Source organism: Mizuhopecten yessoensis, unplaced genomic scaffold (assembly GCF_002113885.1).
Source record: "Mizuhopecten yessoensis strain PY_sf001 unplaced genomic scaffold, ASM211388v2 scaffold4883, whole genome shotgun sequence".
NCBI lineage: Eukaryota > Metazoa > Mollusca > Bivalvia > Pectinida > Pectinidae > Mizuhopecten > Mizuhopecten yessoensis.
In genome coordinates this window covers 43,863-65,881 of record NW_018405769.1, presented here as the reverse complement: position 1 = coordinate 65,881, position 22,019 = coordinate 43,863, and the positions used below count along the sequence as shown (strand labels likewise).

The following is a 22,019-nucleotide window of genomic DNA, read 5'->3' as shown; positions in this document are numbered from 1 at the left end:
CGTCAGATCAGAACACGGGACATACAGATGTACTGCTGGAAATATTGCCGGGGAGTCAACTACAACCACCAGTGTTATCGTTACAGTACAGTGTAAATAGCTTAAACTAAATGTTCACCCATCTAAATCAGTAGTGCATTGTCCGTTTAGAAAAGAGATGAACATATCAGTTTACTCATTTATCACAAATGCATCTCCTATGTGTACAGCTTCTGCAAAAGTAAATGACGAAATCATCTGTAGTTAGGGGGCATAGAAAACCTGTAAAACTGAACATCGGGAGGGAAAAAGGAAGGAAGTTATAGACGTAAAATTTACCAAGCTGGAGACATCTGATTAGTTTAGACATTCAGCTTGCAGTTCGATGAATATGACAATGCCTATGCTTTACATCACACGTAGACTCAAACATAATGTACCGGTTATTAAAATGGTATTGATTGCAGAGACACTCGCGAATAATCAGTGTATTTGAATAAAAAGTAAATGGTTACATTGGTTTGGTTAATAGGTTTTTGTATAGTGGGTAGTTCTACAAGTCCTCTACTATTTTCTTTTATAATCAACAGTGTACATGTACATAGAATATCACATGAGTGTTCATGTTATATTGAATTTACTGAACAAGTTCAATAATTTGATATGACACGAGCCTTAAAGCAAACTATTTAACTTATTTAATAATTTGCTTTAAGGCTCGTGTCATTTCAAATTATTGAACTTGTAGAGGACTTGTATGACTGCCCGATATACAAAAACCTTTTAATCAAAACCAATGTAACCATTTACTTTTTATTCAAATACACTGATTATTCGCGAGTGTCTCTGCAATCAATAACGTACACACGATTGTAAGATTATATTTATCACAGAAAACAGTAACAAAAAAGAACAACATATACATACAAATGGAAGAGACCTGTTTTGCATTCTAAAAGTTACAAATTACTGCATAAGTACTTTGAAAAAGACATAAAAAACGTTTTTATTGTAGACGGTCCTGGTACCTCTATCACCTTGTCTCCACCTGGCACTATCTACACCAAGACTGAGGGGGACACGTTACCGGACATCACCTGTACAGCTGATTGTAGACCTGGTTGTACCTTTGTCTGGACTAAACCTGACAACACCAACTTTCCTGCCTCGGCTGTGTTGTCACTGGGACAACTTGACAGATCAGAGCACGGGTCATACAAATGTACTGTTGGAAATGTTATTGGAACGTCAACGACAATAACAACTATTACCGTACAATGTAAGTACGATTGTTGTCTTTTGACACAATAAGCAGAGCTTTAATATCATCACACCACTGCTCGTCCCTCTGTCTGAAAGCCAGCGTACATAACCTTGTAACTAATACCAGGTTTGACCGAATATTTTGCTTCTATGCGATTTCTGAGCAGATCTTCTAATTTTTTAATGGTCATGATAGTTTAAGCTATTCTTATTCATCGAACTCATTTGAAAAATATATAGATATGATTGTCTTAGTTGTTTGACATTTCACACGAAAAATCAATCTGTTATGTTTTGACAATAAATATCTGTTAAGTATGTAGACGCATATACACGTAGTACCCACTTATATCTCTATTTTGACTCACATTAAAGTTGGCGGAAATCTTACATAAGAGCAACCTTGATAGCCCTTTATTTATGCAAGATACTGCCTAAATTAAATAACACTAGACTTCTTAGCTATTTACCAGAATGGTCATGATATTTTAACGCTTAAGTAAATGTATTATGTGGTATAAAAAAATAAAGAATTCCCTGTAATGGCGTAGGAATATTCTCCCTCAGTTTTGATCAATCGCAACACCTTTAGGTTTTATTACATGTGTGTAATATCATGTTTATCACGTGGCCGTATGACATGTAAAATGGGTTTATCATGTGATGCATGTTTTGCTTTGTAAATGCGTCCGTAGTTTATACATGATCAAATCATATATAATAAATGCCTGAACAAGTTTAGTTTATATTTACATCATGATATAGTAATATACAATTATACAGCGGAAAATATTTTCGCGGTATTCGGTCAACATTAAAGGACTAAATATATTCAAAATGATTGTTTAAAAAGTAATTCACGAATCCAAAAATTCAGATTTCTTTCACACAATAGTATTGTGATATCAAGTTGTTAACGTGACTTGATATTGTGGTTATCAGGAAAGATTACCGGGTAAGAATTAAACCTTGCTTACAAGATATCTTTTGTATTTTTCAACATTATATTTACACAAAAGTATGGTTACATCGATATTAACACATGATAAGACAGTGCTCGCCATCATTCGAAATTAATGTTTAAAGTCAAAGTTAACACATTTCTACTTCTTGGCAAAAATACATATGTACAACAGAAAACAAATTCACTTTATTTTTATACAACAGCTTGATCATATCCAGTGTATGTAGGGGTACACGTATTGGAGTCGGTAGTTAAAGGGAAAAAAGGTCACACAGGAGTCTTAACGGCTTTATCATTGCTGTTATTTGTTACCAAAAGAGCGCTTTTGCACTTTGACTCTTTACAAAAAAAAAGCTTGATCATTTAATTGATGATGTGATAACTCTTTATTCGAGCATGTTTGCTGACAAATAGTCACTAAGCATCCTAGCTAATAAACTAAAGATAGAGGTATTTACCCTTTGTAGCCTAAAACTTGACCTTTCAATTTGTGAGATTCTGATGCCGTGATGTTACAACTCTCGACGTGATGAATTAAAAAGAGACAATTTAATTTCCCGTAAAAGTCAAAAGCTTAAGGGGAATAAGTTTCCTTAACAGGGGTATTACTCTACGGATTTCATTACTTTGATTATCATTCAGCAGAAATAAAATTTCCTCAAATGGAAAAAATCCGATTAATTTCGCTTTTAATGCTTTCTTGACATGACAAAAATAGACAAACTTTTCTTGATAGGATGTATATCAAACTAAAATATTAAATGAATATCATATATATGTATACTATTTGTATAACTATGTGATTTATATATTGTAAATTTGTGGTAGGTTTTGGAGATTGGCTGTAATGAACGTATCTGGCCGTATGTTTAATCTTATTCATATTTTTTTTTCTCAAATCTAATTACTGACAACTATATAATAAACAGACACTAAAATTATCTAAACATTTTTTCCCAGATGGGCCAGGAGACAACATCGCGTTCGAACCAACGCAAGATAAAGATGAGAGAGTTGAAAACCAGACTGTCCCAAACATACATTGTTCTGCTGATTGTAGACCGCCTTGTACGTATAGCTGGTCCAAATCAGATAGTATTCTTCCAAATCCACTGTCCCTGTCAAGGGTTACGAGGAACAACGCTGGGACATACAAGTGTATAGCTAACAACGCCATCAGCAGAGGAACGAAAAGCTGGATCCTAATCGTCAAATGTAAGCATTTATTATGGAAATTGGCTCACATTTAAACATTTATCTTGTTTACTCGATGTGTAAAAGTAGAGTTAGACTCATCAATACACATATGTGTTCTATTAGGAACGTAAATTATTTTAATGTTATCTTTCATACGAACTACAATAAAAATAATTTCTTAAATAAATGTGTAGGGGTATTTTCAGGGCAACACATATTGTTTTTATGTTAATATCAAAATCTGGTATATAACAGGGGACAGGTTTATTGAAGGTCTCACTTATATATCATATTAAGTGCATTTTTTAAATAGATGAATCATTCTATGATGTCATAAGTATCCTCATTTACTGAATTCCATTTATTCATTTTTTTCCTCTATATAACACATCGTTTATTTGTCGTTTTAATCCTTTTTGAAAAACAGGAAAAAAATGACAAATGTTTAGATCTCTATGAGATTTTGTTCATAACAGCAGCCTCTTTTAATCGTTATAATTCCAATCTTAACCTATTTATATATGTTTATTTGATATTTTCCGTTAATGGGAAGGCAAGTTACTTCGTACTTTGGAGAACAAGAACATAATTTCAGCAGAGTCTGGTACATAAGTGTTAAAAGCATGACCATGCAAATTGAAGTACTTATTTGAAAAATTGTTTGTGAGTCCAATAAAACTTTTTTACATATACTTGATCATCCACACAGTGTTGAAAGATAAACACAAGTGTCTAAGCATCACTTAGATATGTATCCCATGTGTTGTTATTGAAATTTACTAGTTGTTTAACAGTTTTCTTTACACATTACATGTTTTGGAAATAAAATTATCTGAATACCCCATACCTTCTCCTTCACCGAGCAAATCATGATAAATCGCTTGTCCTTCAAGTCCCCTTATCATTATGTACTTATGGAAACAAATATATCGGTTCGTAATAAATTGTTGCAAGAGCTTTATGCTTCATACAGAAAAAAGAAAATTAATGTACTGACAACTGCTTAAGCCTCTGTAAACGTCAGATATTTCCCTGCATTATAAATAAAAATAAAAATAATCATGTTCATTTCAAACACAAAGGCCCTATGTCATCCTGGCTCATACCTTTAGAGCCATTTACTATATAACATAGTCACTTCCTAAATAATGTGTGATACAGTCATGTTGTAATTTGCGTATATAAACAATACAAAAGTATAATCAGCTGAAACTACATGAATGATTAAAACATCTGTTCGGATATTATTTTGAAGTTTCTTAACTGTTTATCATGAAATGCGTTATAAACAAGACAGATAAAAACAAATTACAAGTATAGTTTAACCGTTACTATATATACTTCCCTACGTATATGTCACTAATCACACGAAATTTTTCCTACATTTTCGTGTTTTTTTTACAAAAAAAAATTGAACAAATGATTTTGTCAATCAGGTCTGTTTCTTTATCTTGAAGTTAATCATATATTTTGTTTCTATGATCTTTAAATCACGTATTCAGTTCTAAACTAGAATTTGAGTAATGATTAAGCTCCTATTCAGATCAGGAGTCGATGTACTTGTTTCATCTGACGTTTAACTGGATAAAAGGCTATGCAGCCAAATTTTTCGAATTTAAATCAAAACTCTATTGTATTGCATAGATATATAAGTAGTTATTCTATATTTCAGTTCCTCCTGAAATAGACAGTCTTGCTTACAACCAAGGAGACGTTGATGTGACGGAACACGGATCCAAGACTCTCATTTGTAAGGTGGAGAGTGTCCCATCGTCTACAATAACATGGTACTACAAAAACAATGACACAAAACTGTTTACCGCCACAGATGTACTGGAGCGTAGCTACACCCTGACTACTGCTGGCTGTCTGGACACAGGACTGTACACCTGTTCTGCCAAGAACAATGTATCTAACACAGCAGTGACCAAGGACATAATGATCAACGTTTTGTGTATGTTGTATTTTCCTTATTGATTCGAAAACCACGAAATGTATATCTGACCGAATTGTTGACGCTAAAAATGATGATTATTCTTTAGTCATTACTAATATATATATATTTGTACCGAAAATACCCCATGTCGACATCATGCTTGAAAAAATAAATGCAGTGCTTCACTTGAGCAAAAGCGATGGCCGCCAATCTTAAGCTAGAACCACTAGAATGATCGAGACAATAAGCAACCGAAACATGCACATAATACAAACGGCGATTTGTATATCATTTTCCATCGAAATATAGCGGCACATCTATGTTAGTTGATTCAATCACAGATAGTATTGTTTCTCCGTTTGTCAAATATGTTTAAAATAACGTAGGCAAGTTTTTTGTAAAAATGAATAGTATTTTTTGAAGAAAAAAAAATGCTTATCTTTCCGTCGCCTGCTGCGTCTCGTCTCCAGATTGAGTGGCATAAGACGACCTAAGCTCTAAGTCATGACCATATATCCTGTTCGCGAACAAAGAAACTAAAGTCAGTACAATAGTCAAAGGTTGATAAAGTCGTTGAAACCACGTCGTCAGGTTAATATTGTACTCTAAAGTTAGTTGGAAACTCAATGAACTCAATGAACTTCTTTTAACCATTCAAAACCGTATCTCTCGACAAGGTGTCAATGCTCACCAGTGCTCCTTTAAAAGGAAACCGGACAAAGACATAATTGAAATTGTTTTCCCGACGGAAGATATTACAACAGTGCTTATTTCGAGGAGTGTTTTCCGTTTTATGGCAACAGTATTGCAAATTTCGGTGAATTGACTCAAAATGATTATATCATTTTTATCCATATGAACACATGAGAGGTGTTTTAAATCAAGTGCCAAACTTTTCGTTTGGAAGCGTTGTTTTGCCTACGTTTTTATTGTCTTTCCTTTAGGTTTTGTTTGCATGTTTTAAGAAAATTTCGGTGAACATTGAGATATTGAAAACAAAACAACAATATGAAAGCTTTCAATTGTTCATGAACAAGCACTCTAAACAGATTGCAAAAACGTCACTATTTGCATTATCCATACCAATAACAATAGATACAACATTCTATATACATTTGATAGCAAAAGGCGATATCAGCGGTTTTTATGAGATTCAACTATAGAGAGAGTATTTAAAAAAAAATAAAAAAAATTGCGTGACTTTAAGGCCGATGATACGCATTTTACAGATTACAAACAGAATTGACAGAGATCATGATGTAGAAAAAAGTTGATTATCGAAAGCATGGATATATATTGATTACTTAGGGGTTCACACGAAATGACCAGGGCGATCGTTAATAGCATTCTTGCTTTAATAAACATGGCACCTATGCAAATGTATGTATTCAATCCACCTTTAAAACATTCTTACGCTTAAACTTTCGCCAAAGTTAATTTTCTTGTGCCAAATTTCACATTTATGAGCCAAATATTTTAACCCTATCACCACTGTAGGCCATAATGGACTTATCCAGATCAATGCACGGAAGAGTTTACTAAAGTTACATAGGGGTGAAGGGGTTAAAGACATAAACAAGGCGCCGCGGTAAAGAAAATAAGTTCAATACTTCCCTTTTGCTTAGACATTTCTTTACTATAGCATCACTGTTACTCTTTAATCTGTTTGTTACAAAGAGCTCACACAAAGGTAAAACGTCTGTGTCTCGATTACCTTATGATCCCCTACTATATTTAGATTAAAATTTGTGTGTCCCTAAAATTTCCATGTATTAGATTACATCTTTCTGTGTCTTTTTCCTTGATTTCAGTTTTTTCTTGAAAAAGATTCCAACTCACCCCCAGAAATAGAGAATAAAATGAATTCCTTTAAATTCAAAAATATTGATAAAATGTTTTCAATTCAGAATAAATCTAATCATTAAACAAATATTATTTTTTGCTTTCATATGTTAGGTAATATGGTTGGATGTATTAGATAACGATTCATTAGACCTCTCAATTATATCCCCATTGCCCTTGGTTAGTAGTAAGGACTCTTGACCACTGATGATCACGTATTGTTTGCTACGTGCCCATAGGCGTACCATTCAGATGGGATTAGTGATTGTATCAATAGCGTAACGCTACGTAGTAAATTGGGCAGTGAATTCACCATGATAAGGCAGCTAGATTGTCACTGTTTACCTTTGTTACAGCTATAAACTGACACAGGGCACATTTTTGTAAGATATTGACAGAACAACTAGCATTATTATGCGCCAAAAAGTCGCCAGAACTATTTTCATCGGCAAAATATTATTATTTTTTTCATGTGGCGCTATAGGCGACCGCTGGCGTGAACCCTGCACTATTTCGTTTCGCTTTGTAACTAATCACGTAAGTAAAAAGAACGTAATCACGGTTTGTGCAGAAGGAAAACAACTCAAACTTTACTTAAATGTCTTGGTGTAAAATATATGTTAATATGCTAATTGTGAATTCACTTGAATGATGATAACGTCGATACAACACATTGTCATGTAAATGGCGTACTCTTAGGTAAGCTGTAATATTAACAATGTCGTTAAAGAAAACGCCGTTAGTTTGACAGCGTAATGAAAAGAGGCCCGTGAAATTAAGAACGTAAAGAACACGCCCCCAGCTGATTACATACCCAAATACCTTGTTAGCCTGATAACTCACTCTGTTGTAAGCCGTACGCTCAATTACGTCGATTGAACCCGACCGCCAGCTAGAAAACATAATTAAATGTGGCTAACACAGTTCGTTTCGTCAATAAAAACACAGCTTTAGGTTCATAACGTTACTTACGGTAAAGAAAACAGTGAATACAAGGAAGCCTGGATTGATCTTGTTGTCCACACTTTTTAAAAACAAAAAATGACAAAATACAATATATTTGATAAATATATATGGACAGGAAATTGAAAGTCCTGAAATAGAATAAATAACAATTAAATCAGCCATGACAAGTTTAGGAGGGGGTAGCTTTACGGAATTGTTTGACGTCCAGATTTTCGCAAAAATTAAAAATAAATGTTTGCCTATAGCAACTTATATCCACATTCATCATAAATCATCATACTATCATAATGATAATGAGTTTTCAGCATATTTGTGTGTACGTGAGTGGGTACGCGGTAGTATGCGTGCATGTAAATATAGGTGTGTGTGTCTGCATGTTTGTGATACTAAATCGTAGAGTAATAAGTTGTCTTATTTTTGTTTTAATTCCATCCAAATCAGGTTCGCCGCGCCTTGATCCAAGAGTGTTCACAGTCCGGAACATGGGGTTGGCCACTCATGATAATCTAACTATGAATGCCATGTTTCTGTCAAACCCAGAACCGTCATCGTTCACATGGACTTTCCAGAACTCTTCACATAATTCTTTTACTGAGCTAATCGACGGGACAGACAACTTTGTTATACATAATGCACCTTTTACATCGAACCTGTCAGCTTTGTCAATGGGGACACGTACGAACATAAAAGAGGCCTGGTTTGGATTATATAAGGTTACAGCAATAAACAGTGAAGGCAACGGGACAGTCACTTTCATAGTTGCAGCTACAGGTAAATCAATCATTTAGCACAAAACCGGCTTTTTGAGTATGTTCCAGTCTCTTTGTCTTGTTTTTCTCTTGGCGATTTCGTTGTGTGTTTATAGTGTATATTAGATACATTAATGTGAGTTGAGAGCTTTTACAAACTTAACTAATGGTTCATATCTTGTGCAGGAGTAGTTTGTGATAATAAAGATCACTCTTATACTTTATTTTAAAACATTACTTTTGAAATATACTTTTAAAAATATTACTTTTGAGATATACTTTTAAAAATATTACTTTTGAAATATGCTTTTTAACATGCGGTATCAATTGAATCAACACATGCAAACTGACATTGTGAAAGCAGTCCTGACGGCTAGACGTTTTGTCTTTTGAGAAAATATGCATTTACATAAACCAACCCTCATTTTGATCTATTGGTTGGGTTATGTTGTTTTCACGTTGTTCAAAGCTTAATTCTTCCCTCTGGAAATTGATTTTATTATTTGCATGTATTGTCATGTATGTTGCGCAAATTGTAATTAAGCCATGGAGAGATATACGTACTATACATGATTCTAAATAAAATAATCTGCAATATGTTTGTATATTTCACATTTCCATGTAAAATGGTTACTCCAAAATAATTGTCTTATTATCACGTGTAAATATATAAAGTTTGTGATGTTTTGTATATTACTTGGTTTATATTTAAATGCCGAATAAGATAATCGTTGCTAATTCTTCCTCTGTTTGCTGATCATAGTAATCCTTAATAGAAGTTTAATCCAAAATATGAAAAGAAAAAAATCTTCCATCTTAATGTTTCCTATAAGCACCTCCGATTGGGTAATTTTTCACCCCCAGGAAAACCAAACCCCCCGTATGAAGGTACAGCTGTGTGTCAAAATACAGATCGTGCAATCTTAAGCTGGAGATCGGCATTCAACGGGGGAGCTGACCAGACATTTGCTGTTGGAAGAAGGCAAAATGAAAAGGACAACTTTGTTATTGATCAAGCCCTCGACCGAGTCCAGGACCCGGGGCAGGACCGAATCATCAATATAACGGTATTTGGCCTGTCGCCTGGTACACAGCATCTATTCACAGTATATGCTGTGAATACTTTTGGGAACTCGACATTTATAAAGGACGTAAACTGCACTACAAAAGGTGATTACGAACATTTTCGCTTCAATATATAAATAAAAATCAGCCTTAAAAAGAACATTATGTTCTTTTTCTCTAAGTCACATTTCCGTCCTATTAATTCATTTGCTATATATTATGAAACAAACTTGATATTCAATTTTTGACCTGCATTTGTTTCACTTATTTAACGTAAATTTTGTCTATATTTTGAATCAATTACAGAATCCTCCCCTGAGAACTCTCCTTTAGGAGCGATACTTGGCGGAGTGGGTGGATTTGTGGTTGCTATCATTGTTATAGTTGTTATAGTTGTCATCGTTATAACGAAGAGAAGGACATCTGGAAAAAACACAAGAGGTAAAGTCAAGTTGATGATATCTTTTCATGTGTCAACGATCTGAACCTTTCTTTGTCATTTACTTTCTGTGGACAAGTACATTTCTACACTCACAACTTTAGGCCTGCAACTTGCTGATAGTAAGGGCTATCGTGTTTGTTTGAAATACTTTTAATCATTCGATATAAGAGGGATTTATTAAACACTTCCAGTAAAACAAAGCATGGAATGGTGACACAGGTAAAGATGTAAGAAAAAACACCTGCATGATAATTAGTTGCGTGATAAAGAAGTTATGGTGGATATTGTTACGATGATTCGACCTTTTTTTCACCTGCCTGAAAAAAATGGTAAATAGAGAGTCATGTGAAACTGATATTGTGACATCACAGTCATCACAAGTGGGACCCGTCCAAGAACGGTAACATAACTGACACTGGATTCGCAGATATGAACACGAAAAACATTGCATGTTTAATTTCCAAAAGGTGATGACACGCCAGAAACAAATGACCACGTATAACTTTAGCTTTTCAATGTACAGAAACAATACATATAGATACTTTGATTTCAATTTTTCTCTTTTTACAATAAAGCCATCATTTTTGTTTAGATTTTTCCATTATATTTTCATATCATTGTTACTCTATTAACTTAGTTACAGTATATCATCACAATTATACTATAACAGAACAGTTACGCTTAATTACCAAAGGTACCCTGAATCACCATAGTTACACCGTACTACCATAGTTACACTATTTGCCAATATTTACACTATCTCAGCACAGTAAAAAAAAATCACAAAATCACCATAGTTACAATATATCACCATGGTTGCACGTTATAGGTATGGTTACACTTACCACTACAGTTATAATGTATCATCATGGTGACACGAGTTCACCATATTAACACTATATCACCGCAATTAGGCAAATTAACAGTATATTAGTACAATAACACGCTATCACCATAGTTATATTATATCATACCAAAGTTACACGATATTTAATTGCAATAGTTACTATATATCACCACAGTTATGTCACTATGGTTACACTATTTGATAATAGTTACATTGTATTACTTCAGTTGCACTTTATCACCATAGTTATATGTAATCCACACAGTTGTATTTATACTCACAGTTTTTGCTAAATTCATCAGAGTTACATGTTAGCATCATAGTTACACTATATTAACATACATGTACACATAATACTAGCTTATATTAGCGATTATTTGATGGCATAAACATATTCTTCATTTACTGGTTCTATAGTTCTAAGATAAGTTAATATATTATGTAATAACATTTCTTTTAGATATTGCAAAGGCAGAGGTGACCGTAATGTTCTTGATTTGATATTTCACTTCACTACAAACATTCCAAATTGTGTATTTTATAGTTATTGTTAAGGAGTAAAAGGAATTGTTTTGGACATCTCCATAATCCGCAAGTACATTTTTCTCTTCATTTCTAATGATGTCAAATAATTAACATTTCCACAGAACATCATCAGATATAGGAAGTTCTACATGTGATAGAAACATAATTGCAATTGTAATAGAGATGACATAGTGAATCTGTATTTGCACAAAAATGACATTTTCCATCAGATCGATAAATGAATTACAATTTTGCAACTCCACTTAAAATGCTTCATTTTTTGTACTAACTGCAGCGTGCCTAGATTTGATCCAAATAGTTCCCCAGTTTCGTATCCTTATTTTTTCTTATAAAATTTAGCTGACCTTATAGCTGACCAGGAATGTTTGATGAAGAAAAATATCAATAACAAAAAATACTTCAATGTTGTTTTAAAAAATTAAGCATTTGTTTTCAGATGATGATACTGAGATGATTCCAAGGGTTGGGAGGTGAGTGTTTGACCTGGTAATTTTGGTGCGCTGGATTTTGTTTTTTTTGTTTTGTTTTGTTCAGTAAACATTCACGCATACATTCTGAAGAGCATACAGGACAGTTAAAGTAAATGAAATGATGAGTGACATTATCAATTATGGTAAAAACTTTTTTTTTAACATCTGTTTTTTTGGTGATACATTCTCTAAGTAAATTATTTGAAATTCGCTTTGAGGTCCAATTCGACCACCATGTCCTTTTGGATTTTTTTTTTTAACTGAAACTCAAATTTTGCTGAACTGATTTTGCACATATTAACAGCTGTGTGTTTGGAATATGCAACAAGTTACTGTGAGCACATTGTCCGCCCATATACGCACATCTGTGCGGTTTAACAATTGATCGCCGTGAACTTTTTTTTTACACGTCAAACCTATGTCATGTCTTCAAATTGGATATATAACGCGAATCCAATACACTTCAAAAGTTTATTGCATGACAAGAACCTAACTGTATGAAACACTTTCGTGAATTATAATAATTATAATTAATAATTTCAAACTGAATTATGTTAACGGTGTTTTTTTTGCTCGGACCTAACAAATAACCCAACGCATTATTTGTGTAATTTAACAATTCTTACAAAACTTCATATTATAAACAAGACATGCTCTATCAATGACACTGGTTATAAAGCTTCTTTTGCGGAAAAATTAAATAATATATTGATGTAATCAAAGCAATTATAACAAGCGACAGAATATGGTGGGGCATAGCCGACATACACATATGGTGGGGCATGGCCGACATACACAGTATGTGCAGCTTGTACATAAGTATTCGCCAAAAAAAAAAGGCAAAACCCTTATCAGTCGTTTCCAGTTTACAAGTTATATAATTATCATACAGTATGAAATAACAGACTATACCCTGAGTCATACATTCTAGCTGCTAGATTAAACAAAACAATATTTTCTAACCCTGAGACTGAACAGGAGTCAAAGTATATAGTTTCCATTGCCTTGCATCGTATCTTTATTGGTAAATATCATGATCGTGAGCCTTATGCTTCTTAAATAGAACTTATTTGGGACTTTTAACATATTGGGCCACACTTACCTGGATGAAGGTAACATCATTTTAAAACAACACAAAAATAATAATTTTGTATATATTATGCACTGGTAACTTTTCAAAGTTGAACATCATCAGCAAAATATAATCAGTGTTTAATTTTAATATGACGGTCATGGTAGCGATCACTCTAAGAAAGGATTTATTTAACCTTAGAGTCTAGCGATGCAGCCGTTTTAGAGGAAGTTGAAATGTTTAAGCCAATCAGGTCCTAGAGCGGCTACAAATCGGACTTGGAGCGGCCATTTTGATTCTCGGATTGTTCTTAAAGAAACATTTGTACAAGTTTGATTTCAATCGGTCTAATTGATCTTTAGGAAATTTACGAAAATGTTCGATTGTTTTCCATCTGAAAAAGACAGAACTGCAAAGTAGAGGTGAAACAAACTTGAAAGGGATAACAAAGCCTTAGTGGATACGCCAACATAACATTTTTGCAAGTTTATCGGAGATTCACAAGACCGGAAATCATATGAGAAGATCGACTTCGTCTCAGGTGGCTTAAAGACACGAAACAAAGTGTCAACAAAATTGTAGTTGCTTCAGAACATTAATATAAGTGGTCCAAAGTTTGTTCTGTTCAAAGAATACCAATTATGTTGATATGAAATTAATGCCAATTTCTTAGGTTATACCAAGAACCATTAAATGATCTTTGAAAGTCGCGAAACATCTAATTTTGTTCTACGAATTCGATTTTAATTGCGTGAATCACAAACGTTCGTATTTAAAAAAGTAGTTGCTGTTATTTATTACAGATCCGCCGAAGATGACAGTTCAGGTAATTCATAATTTTGTTTTATTTTCTGTCTTCTGATTCATTATTACTATCACAAACAATAACAATTTGAAGCTGATTGACTGATGGAATTTAATCGGTGCGATTTCAGGATGTTGGACAGGTTTCACTCCAACACAGGATTAATTTTAAGGTTACAATAGTGCTACTATCTATCGATTGGAAAAAATATAGTTTAAACAACCTGAATTGTTATGACACATTTTCGGTTTTAGGCTCTTGATTCAGATAATAAAAACAACAGGTGAACAAGACAAGCTCTATTGGCTTCTTTATTTTCTATTTTCGAACAGATGGCATGAAACCCAATATTCTGTATGAATCATCGGGTAAGTACATTTGTAATTGAACCATTATGTCTGTCCAAATGATGTTCAGCTTGATAACGGCATAGGGTTAATACAATTAAGTTTGTACATATATATACATTATTTGTACCTTTCAAAGTCTGTTAAGGTAATATGTATGTGAAGAGTAATACTTGTAATCCTTATTAAGTTTAGTTTTTATTTTGCCTTTCGTTGTGTATTTGCTCAATACACGCCTCGCACTAAAGAATCAAAATCATCACGTGTTAATTCATTCAGGTAAATGAAATTTGGATCTCGACACAAACATCAAATATGACGAAGATAATATCACTGTACTACCAATTGCATTTTTTATTAATAAAATCACACATGACGGGTGACATGTTGCCTTACAGACGGACTCAAGAAGAGCATTCTATACGAGTCCGTTGACGCTCAACCAGGAACTTCCTCGGAATACGCTGTTGTTCAGAAACCTTCAAAAGGAAAGACTGGATCTCCAGACGCAGTTTATGCTGTTGTGAACAAACCGAAAACTGAACAACTCGAAAACGTTAACGATGTGTATGCAGAGGTTAAAAAAACAAAAAACAAATTAGGGAAAGGTATACTGTATTTTCTCATGTATTAACTCTAAAAAAGACTTTTAACAAAATCATGTCCATGTTCGTAATTTTTTAAAGAAGAGATAGGATAGCTTTAATCACAAATCTGTTTCCGTGAAAATTTCAAATAACAATATAATATCACGAAAAAGTGAGGTACAATTTTTTCTATGTTGACGTGAATGTAATTAATTTCAGTTTGTATTGTTGTAGGAAAACAAAAAGAAGGGAAAAAGAAACAAACAGGTATGAACTACAAGATATTAGCGAGCAGAACTTGGTTGTTACCTAATTTCCCCGAAGGGAGGGTAAACTGGGGGGTGTGGCTCCCGGGGGATGGGTGGGGGAACACAAAGGCAAGGGCCCATAAGGAAGAACACAGTAAAACATGTTTAAACTCCTTATTCTTATGTATGAATTGAGGTATTCGAACCAAATAAGGTGTAGAGCAATATAAGACATAGGGGCATCCAGTTGGTATAAATGGAGGATGTGGCCCCCATGGGAGGAAGATCCTTCGGCAAGGGAAATTCAGTTTTGAAAAAAAGGAAGGAAAAGCTCCACTGGGGGTAGAGGGTGGAGACCCATAAGAGAGAACAAGGGAAACTGTTTAAAAACCCTTCTCCTTCTGTATGAATGGAGGGATTTGAACCAAATTTGGTATAGAACATCCTTAGACAAAATGGACTCGAATTTTATCAGTGGAAGGGGTTGAGGGTTTGGACCAAAAAGGAGTAATTTGGCAATATTGCTGAAAGTGACTGAAAGTGATGGATGTCAACCATATTTGTTTTGGAGCATTCTTCGATCGTTTAGAAAGCCTCGGGTCTTCAAAATTTGTAAATCCCGAGGTTGAATTTCCCTATCCTACATCCTCAACTATCAGAATAAGCCCAGAAACCATGGAAATGAGGTCGGACTGGCTACCATTTTAAAAATGTCAATTTCCCTTGAGCCTTTTTGACGAAAACAAATCTGTCAGCGTTTTAGCATACCCTATATTTGCAAACAGAGTTTGCTCAGAAAGTTTATCATATCTTTCTAACGTATACGGAAAATATATCGTAATTTTTTTTAAATTCATCTCGTTGTCTTTTACCGCATTGCGGCATCGGGTTTTTCCAATTCGTGACGTCACGTCCTTATTTAACCTTTGTTACGTCATTGGGTATGCGATAGATTTTCTTCCTCCCCTTTCTAACCATGGACAACTCTATCTTACAAACTCGGAAATGAGAGAAAAACAGTAAAATATTTTTTGTTCTTATTGAAATAACATAACAGAGATATATTTCAATAATTGTCAATATGCTGACTGGAATATTGCTATAACAAAAAGCCTGTTCGTGTACCTCTCGTTTACAGTTCGAAGTTGGACATTAATAGATCCTTTCTGTGACATATACAGTGTAAACTCACAAGTCTCAACCAAAATGATCACAACTTTCTTACATGGCTATAATTACTCTAATTATCAACGTTCGATAATGAAAATGGATATTTAATACCATATGGAAATAAACATTATGAGAATGTTCAATTAAATGGTGTTGCATTGACATAGGCAAAGATGACAAGAAGAAAACTAAGGGCGGGAAAGGCAACCACAATGGTGCAGGTAGGTTATTGTGATGACATTATTTTTTTAATATTTTAGAATTGACAATATAAGCAATAGTCAATAGGATCAGACATCAGGCATAGCCTATCTAAGTCCTCCCCTTAAGGTGACAACAGGTGGTAAGAAACACAGACATATATGTATACATTTATATGATGATTGGGAATTAACTCCTTGATGAAAACAGACATGTTCAATATTCTTGAGATATAGTAACCCTTTCACTAGGGATATTTAATTTGAGATATTTACTAGACTATTATCTTCGGTGAATAATATCAAGTATTAGACAATGCGTTACTGGTATTCATATAAGGTCAACTGTGGAGTATAAATATTTGGTGATTTTGGATTTATCCCCCCAACAGATACAGGTCATACAGTCCATATGTATAGCACACTAGCCATACACTGTTGAGGATCAAAAGCCAATTTCAGCAAATAGATATATAATTTGAAAGTAGGGCTACACCAACTCCTGCAAATAATATGATAATTCTTTAATTAAATTGAAAGGAGCTACTTCATATGTTGATGTAAGCTTAAAAGAAAAAAAAACCGAAAAAACATCTAAGCTGCCCAGAGCCAGTTTCATTCAATAGGTATATAACAGGTAAATTAGTATTAATCAAAGGTAGAATAAGGTAGTAGTATCTAATTAATTCCATATCATATTCCATAAGGTATATCTTGTACTGCTAAATCATTGTAGTTCAATGCAATTCATCTGTATGTTAACTCAGTAAACCTGCCGTCTTTTTAACCTGAGTTGGATAAATATGATAACTAATCACCACTTGTTGGAGAACCTTTATATATCAGTACCCTAACAGTTTCTGTATTATTTTGTACAGCTGGAGATGCATACGAACAAGTTGAAGCTGTCGATGGAACAGGAGATAATATCTACGCTAATTGTGATGGTGGTACAGCAGCTGCTGCGGATGCGAATCTTTCACGGAAAAAGGTACATGTTTTACAATTTATATAAAACATTTCATACTATAAAAATGTTCCTCGTATGTTGCCTGTATGTAAACCTTTGATCACTTCTCCACTGAAAGTTAGTTCTGGTAGCGTTTTAGTTTTACTAATAGCGTTTTATAGTTTGTGGGTTGTTTTAACTTGATATAAGAATGGTTCGAAAGGTGCATCGTGAACATTTTGTGATGGCAGCCAATCTGGAAAATATAGCCACCATCCGAAGTGTTGGAAGGTTGGGCCAAATATGGCTATACGGTAGTTCCCCGTTATACCGCTATCTTTTGTCCAGTGCCAATTTTGGCGGTATAACAGGGTGGCGATACAACGGGGTTTCAGTAGGACAGCCAAATGTAGGACACGTGTTCCTACAGTGTACAATCTATTTGTAACAAACACTGCATATACATACACATATATTTGTTTGAAATTAATGCAAACACGTAATATAAATCATTTGCAGCTTTTAAACATTATAAGTTAATAAAAAATAAATACTTTTGTACAATTCACCGACTTGTAACACATTCCGGGATGCAATGTGCGGAAACGTATGGTCGTCACATGTATAAAACATGGGCGTCTCCTACCTGACTGGACTGTTTTGTGGGAACCATTTTATCTCTCAGTGTATTCAAACATCAAGGTCTTTTTTCGTTGTGTCGTGTATGGATACGTCGTCTCTCTTACGCTATAGGTCAGACTTCTAAATAAGGGTGCCATGACCACAAATGGAAAACGTAGTAAAGGCCATATAAAGTAACAGGAATTGAGAAAATATTTCGCGTGATCTGTCATGTCGGTATTAGCTTGATTGCAGTAAGGTTTGTTTTTATTTTAACGATCACGCATTATTTGCTAACATTTTACTCATATTAGGCGTTAGTTATAAGTAATCTTATAGATTGAACACTTCATATTTTGCTGCATACTCCAGTATCGGATCGATTCAAACATCTGACGACGTATAAAATAACCGTCTCCTCGTCAGAAGCTATGCTTTCGCAGCCAATGTGCTTAAAGCAGTAAAATTACGAAAATAAAATATAAAAAGTACAAATAACAACCACAATACGTATAAAACATAACATAAGAGTATTTTTTACTATGTAAACTCGGGGTAATTAACTCTCACGTTTATCTATACATGTGGATTAAACACGCATGACTGAATCATTAATTGACCAAATATCAGACCAAAGCGTAAACGATGGCGATATTGTCGGGGTATGAACAGTTTTGTATTTGAAATAGTTGGCGGATGGCGATATTAACGGGGTTTAAGATAGGGGGGGGGGGATGTTTCTAACAGCATCATTGCGGTATGCGGGGTTGACATATAACTGGGGTCGGTATACAGAGGGACTACTGTCTTGCTTTAAATGCCTTCTTATCTAGAATAAAGACGGATATCAATCATGTTGGTCGGAAACGTTCAATTGAAGGACAGAGCTCCGAGGTTGAGGGTTGGGGCCAAAAAGATTGTTTACCAAGTAGAGATCTCCATCCTATATACAATTGCTGAATATAAAGAGACGGTAACACGTATACTACCAGAATGGCCTCGGAACCTGCCCCATCCTTAGAGACCAAATTCCTGGTAATAACTATTCCAACCCTATATCCATATTCACATGTATTTAGCATAGGTATAGAAATAGAATCACGATTTTTGAATTGAGGCAGGGTCTTGCCACTCCCGTAGATAATTAGTGTTTGGTTCACAAATCGGAAACAGTGCGTTCCAACTAAAAATCAGTCCCGCTTTTAGTCTGCACTGTATGAATCCAGTGATGCCATGAACTCTAATGAGTAATAAAAACTAAGTTTGTTTAAAATACGAACAGTAATGGATTATTTTTGTGAGCTGTCGTGAACGTCTGTCTCCGTTGTCAAGTAAAGACGGCAAATGGCCGGTTCCTCGAAGCTAATCTGCTGAAAACAACTCACTTAGCCACAAAGTGCCGTGTTAGCCATCAAAATAATATCGAGGCAATCTTTTATTTGTTAATTTTTACAAACCGTTGTGTAAAGATGGACATATTTGCTTCCAGGAGAAAACTCGTTCTGTTTTATGAATCAAATATTGAATGATAAATATTTTCATATTAAAAATGCACATTTGAAAATTCATTCTCTGGCGATGTTTTCAACCTTCTTTAAAACAAGCGATTCAATATTCTCCCCTTTTTTCCCCAATATAGAATAAAGATGGCCTCATCTACTTGGACCTCGAATTCAAAGATGACAATCAAAACGGCAGAAACTTCATTATCCATGGTATCGAAAACAAAACTGACTACGTAGATGTCGATTTCACGAAACATGCGGATCCCCTGCCACCAGACAATGAAGAAGACCAGCAACCAGCGGAAACCAAAAACAACTAATATGATCTGCTTTTGTTAAATAACAGCAACATTAAAGGAAACAAAACAACATTTTCGCTTAGATATGAATCCACCTTGAATTTGCCTAATTATACATCTAATCATAACACTATGGTTCACAGGTGTTTTTGTTTGTGACCTCCAAATGCATATTGGCTGTAACAATTTGTTATTCTATTAACTGTGCGATATGTATGAGATTTGGCAGAATTATACATTAAATAGAATAATATGTATCTCTGCAGTAAAGAATATGATTATAATATGTATGTGCCTTAACATATTGGGACAAACATATAACATGTGGAATTTTCCATACGTAAGCTTAATACCTAAAATAAACTGTTGAAAAGTACATTGGCCCTAAAATCCTGCTTAGATAATTATCTCCGATACATATACGTCATTTCAACACGGGAAAACGTGAAAAAAGAGGTCTCAATAATTATCGGTATAGGCTACCAACTTTAATTTCACTACTTCTCCTTTAGATATTGCTGGTCAAGTTGAAAGGTCAAAGTTCGTCTTGGGCATATCTCTCATATTATTCAAACTTGAATATTCATATTTTGTATGGAAGTACATCTTTGGATGGCGAAGTATATGGTCATTGTGACATTAGTTTTGACCTTTGAATAAAAAAAACCAGATATTTCTGATGATAATGGGGTGAAGTTAGGGAAAAAAAGGTCACTGTGATATATGTTTGACCTCTGGTTTATTAACGTTTGTCGAAAGCCTGTCTTATATACTATTTCAACTAGAGTAACCAAATTTGGTATGCAGATATATCCTGAGATGACAGGATTTCTGTACCAAAATTGCTGATTATAGTCAATAAAAAGACCCTATTTTGTATCTGGATACTTTCTTTACAGTAAGCTGATGCTGAGATATGCTCCGTAAATTAATTCGTCTTGTTCTTAATACCCATAATTTGAATAGCATTTTCCAGTGGGAAATATTCAGAACCTATATAAACCAGAATTGCACTCGTAGTGAACTTTACCTTTACATTCATTTCGGTCTCCGCTTTAAATCAATTTGTCATATTACAACAACCGCATATATCTCAGCTCGGTTTAAACTGAAATTACGTGACACATTTTGTTTTTTTAACTTACCTGGTCCGAAGGACCGGCGAGTTTATGCTGTGGCGTAGCGTCCGTCATACATCCGTCCGTCTGTCATCTTTTCCTTTCAAGTTCAATAACCCCCCTTAAAAGTCAGCCAAAATGTCAACGTCTGTATATTTATAAATCGTTGCCCTATAAGGTAAATAAAGGTTCTCTTTCTAAACGGAAGAAGGGATCAACCGAATTTGATAAAGAGTTCTTTTGCCATATGGTATTCAATGTTTTATAAACCAAGGGTGTCCCTACGGGAACGGAGGGGACCAAATAAGGTACGGGTGAGACAAAGTCAATATTTGAATGTATTATATTTGCTGTATGATATTTAATGAACACTTTTTGCCATTAATGCTAAATTTCAAGATGGACGATACAGGCCGTCAATGTCTTTTGTTTAATTGCATGCTCGTTTAGTTTATAGTGTGGCTGTTTTTTAACACCCATATTTAAGGATTGGCCTACATTTTGACGGCGCATACGGTAATATGAACGCAGTTGACAACGAACATATTCCGCTCCATAAAGAGTATGTGTGTTGCAAACTGCGTTCATACTACTGTATGCGCTGTCGAAATGAAGGTCAATCCTCACATTGTCATCGTAAATAATGTTCAAATGCTATACAAAGAAACAGAAATTCGAAGCGGGTTGTTACGATGGTAACTACGGTAGCCGTGGTTTTAGGATAATATAGTGCCAGTGAATCTACATCGATATATGGGTAAATTTAGAAAATATGCAGTGAACAACACTATTTTTCTTCTTTATGGCCGTTTTTTCGGTCGTTATGTATACG

At 34.4% G+C, this 22,019-nt stretch overlaps 2 protein-coding genes across 2 annotated transcripts; both read left to right on the top strand.

The window, feature by feature from the left end:
• The first annotated feature begins 8,594 nt into the window (after positions 1-8,594).
• Positions 8,595-14,405, top strand: LOC110449989 (nephrin-like). Its single transcript, XM_021497187.1, has 6 exons — positions 8,595-8,918; positions 9,761-10,066; positions 10,262-10,402; positions 12,233-12,266; positions 14,142-14,164; positions 14,398-14,405. The coding sequence occupies exons 1-6, from the start codon at positions 8,630-8,632 to the stop codon at positions 14,403-14,405; spliced, it is 801 nt and encodes a 266-aa protein (XP_021352862.1). The 5' UTR covers positions 8,595-8,629.
• On the top strand, positions 14,390-20,922 carry LOC110449999. Its single transcript, XM_021497197.1, has 6 exons — positions 14,390-14,511; positions 14,889-15,098; positions 15,312-15,344; positions 16,663-16,716; positions 17,574-17,686; positions 19,905-20,922. The coding sequence occupies exons 1-6, from the start codon at positions 14,481-14,483 to the stop codon at positions 20,088-20,090; spliced, it is 627 nt and encodes a 208-aa protein (XP_021352872.1). The 5' UTR covers positions 14,390-14,480; the 3' UTR covers positions 20,091-20,922.
• The last annotated feature ends 1,097 nt before the right edge of the window (positions 20,923-22,019 follow it).

Excerpts from the sequence above, each read along its gene's own strand:
- LOC110449989 (XM_021497187.1), top strand. The coding sequence starts at position 8,630 with ATGGGGTTGGCCACTCATGATAATCTAACTATGAATGCCATGTTTCTG. Across the intron at positions 10,067-10,261 it reads CGTAAACTGCACTACAAAAG|TTACAGAATCCTCCCCTGAG; the intron begins GTGATTACGAAC and ends ATTTTGAATCAA. Across the intron at positions 12,267-14,141 it reads ATGATTCCAAGGGTTGGGAG|ATCCGCCGAAGATGACAGTT; the intron begins GTGAGTGTTTGA and ends TATTTATTACAG.
- LOC110449999 (XM_021497197.1), top strand. The coding sequence starts at position 14,481 with ATGAAACCCAATATTCTGTATGAATCATCGG. Across the intron at positions 16,717-17,573 it reads AGGCAACCACAATGGTGCAG|CTGGAGATGCATACGAACAA; the intron begins GTAGGTTATTGT and ends TATTTTGTACAG. Across the intron at positions 17,687-19,904 it reads CGAATCTTTCACGGAAAAAG|AATAAAGATGGCCTCATCTA; the intron begins GTACATGTTTTA and ends TCCCCAATATAG.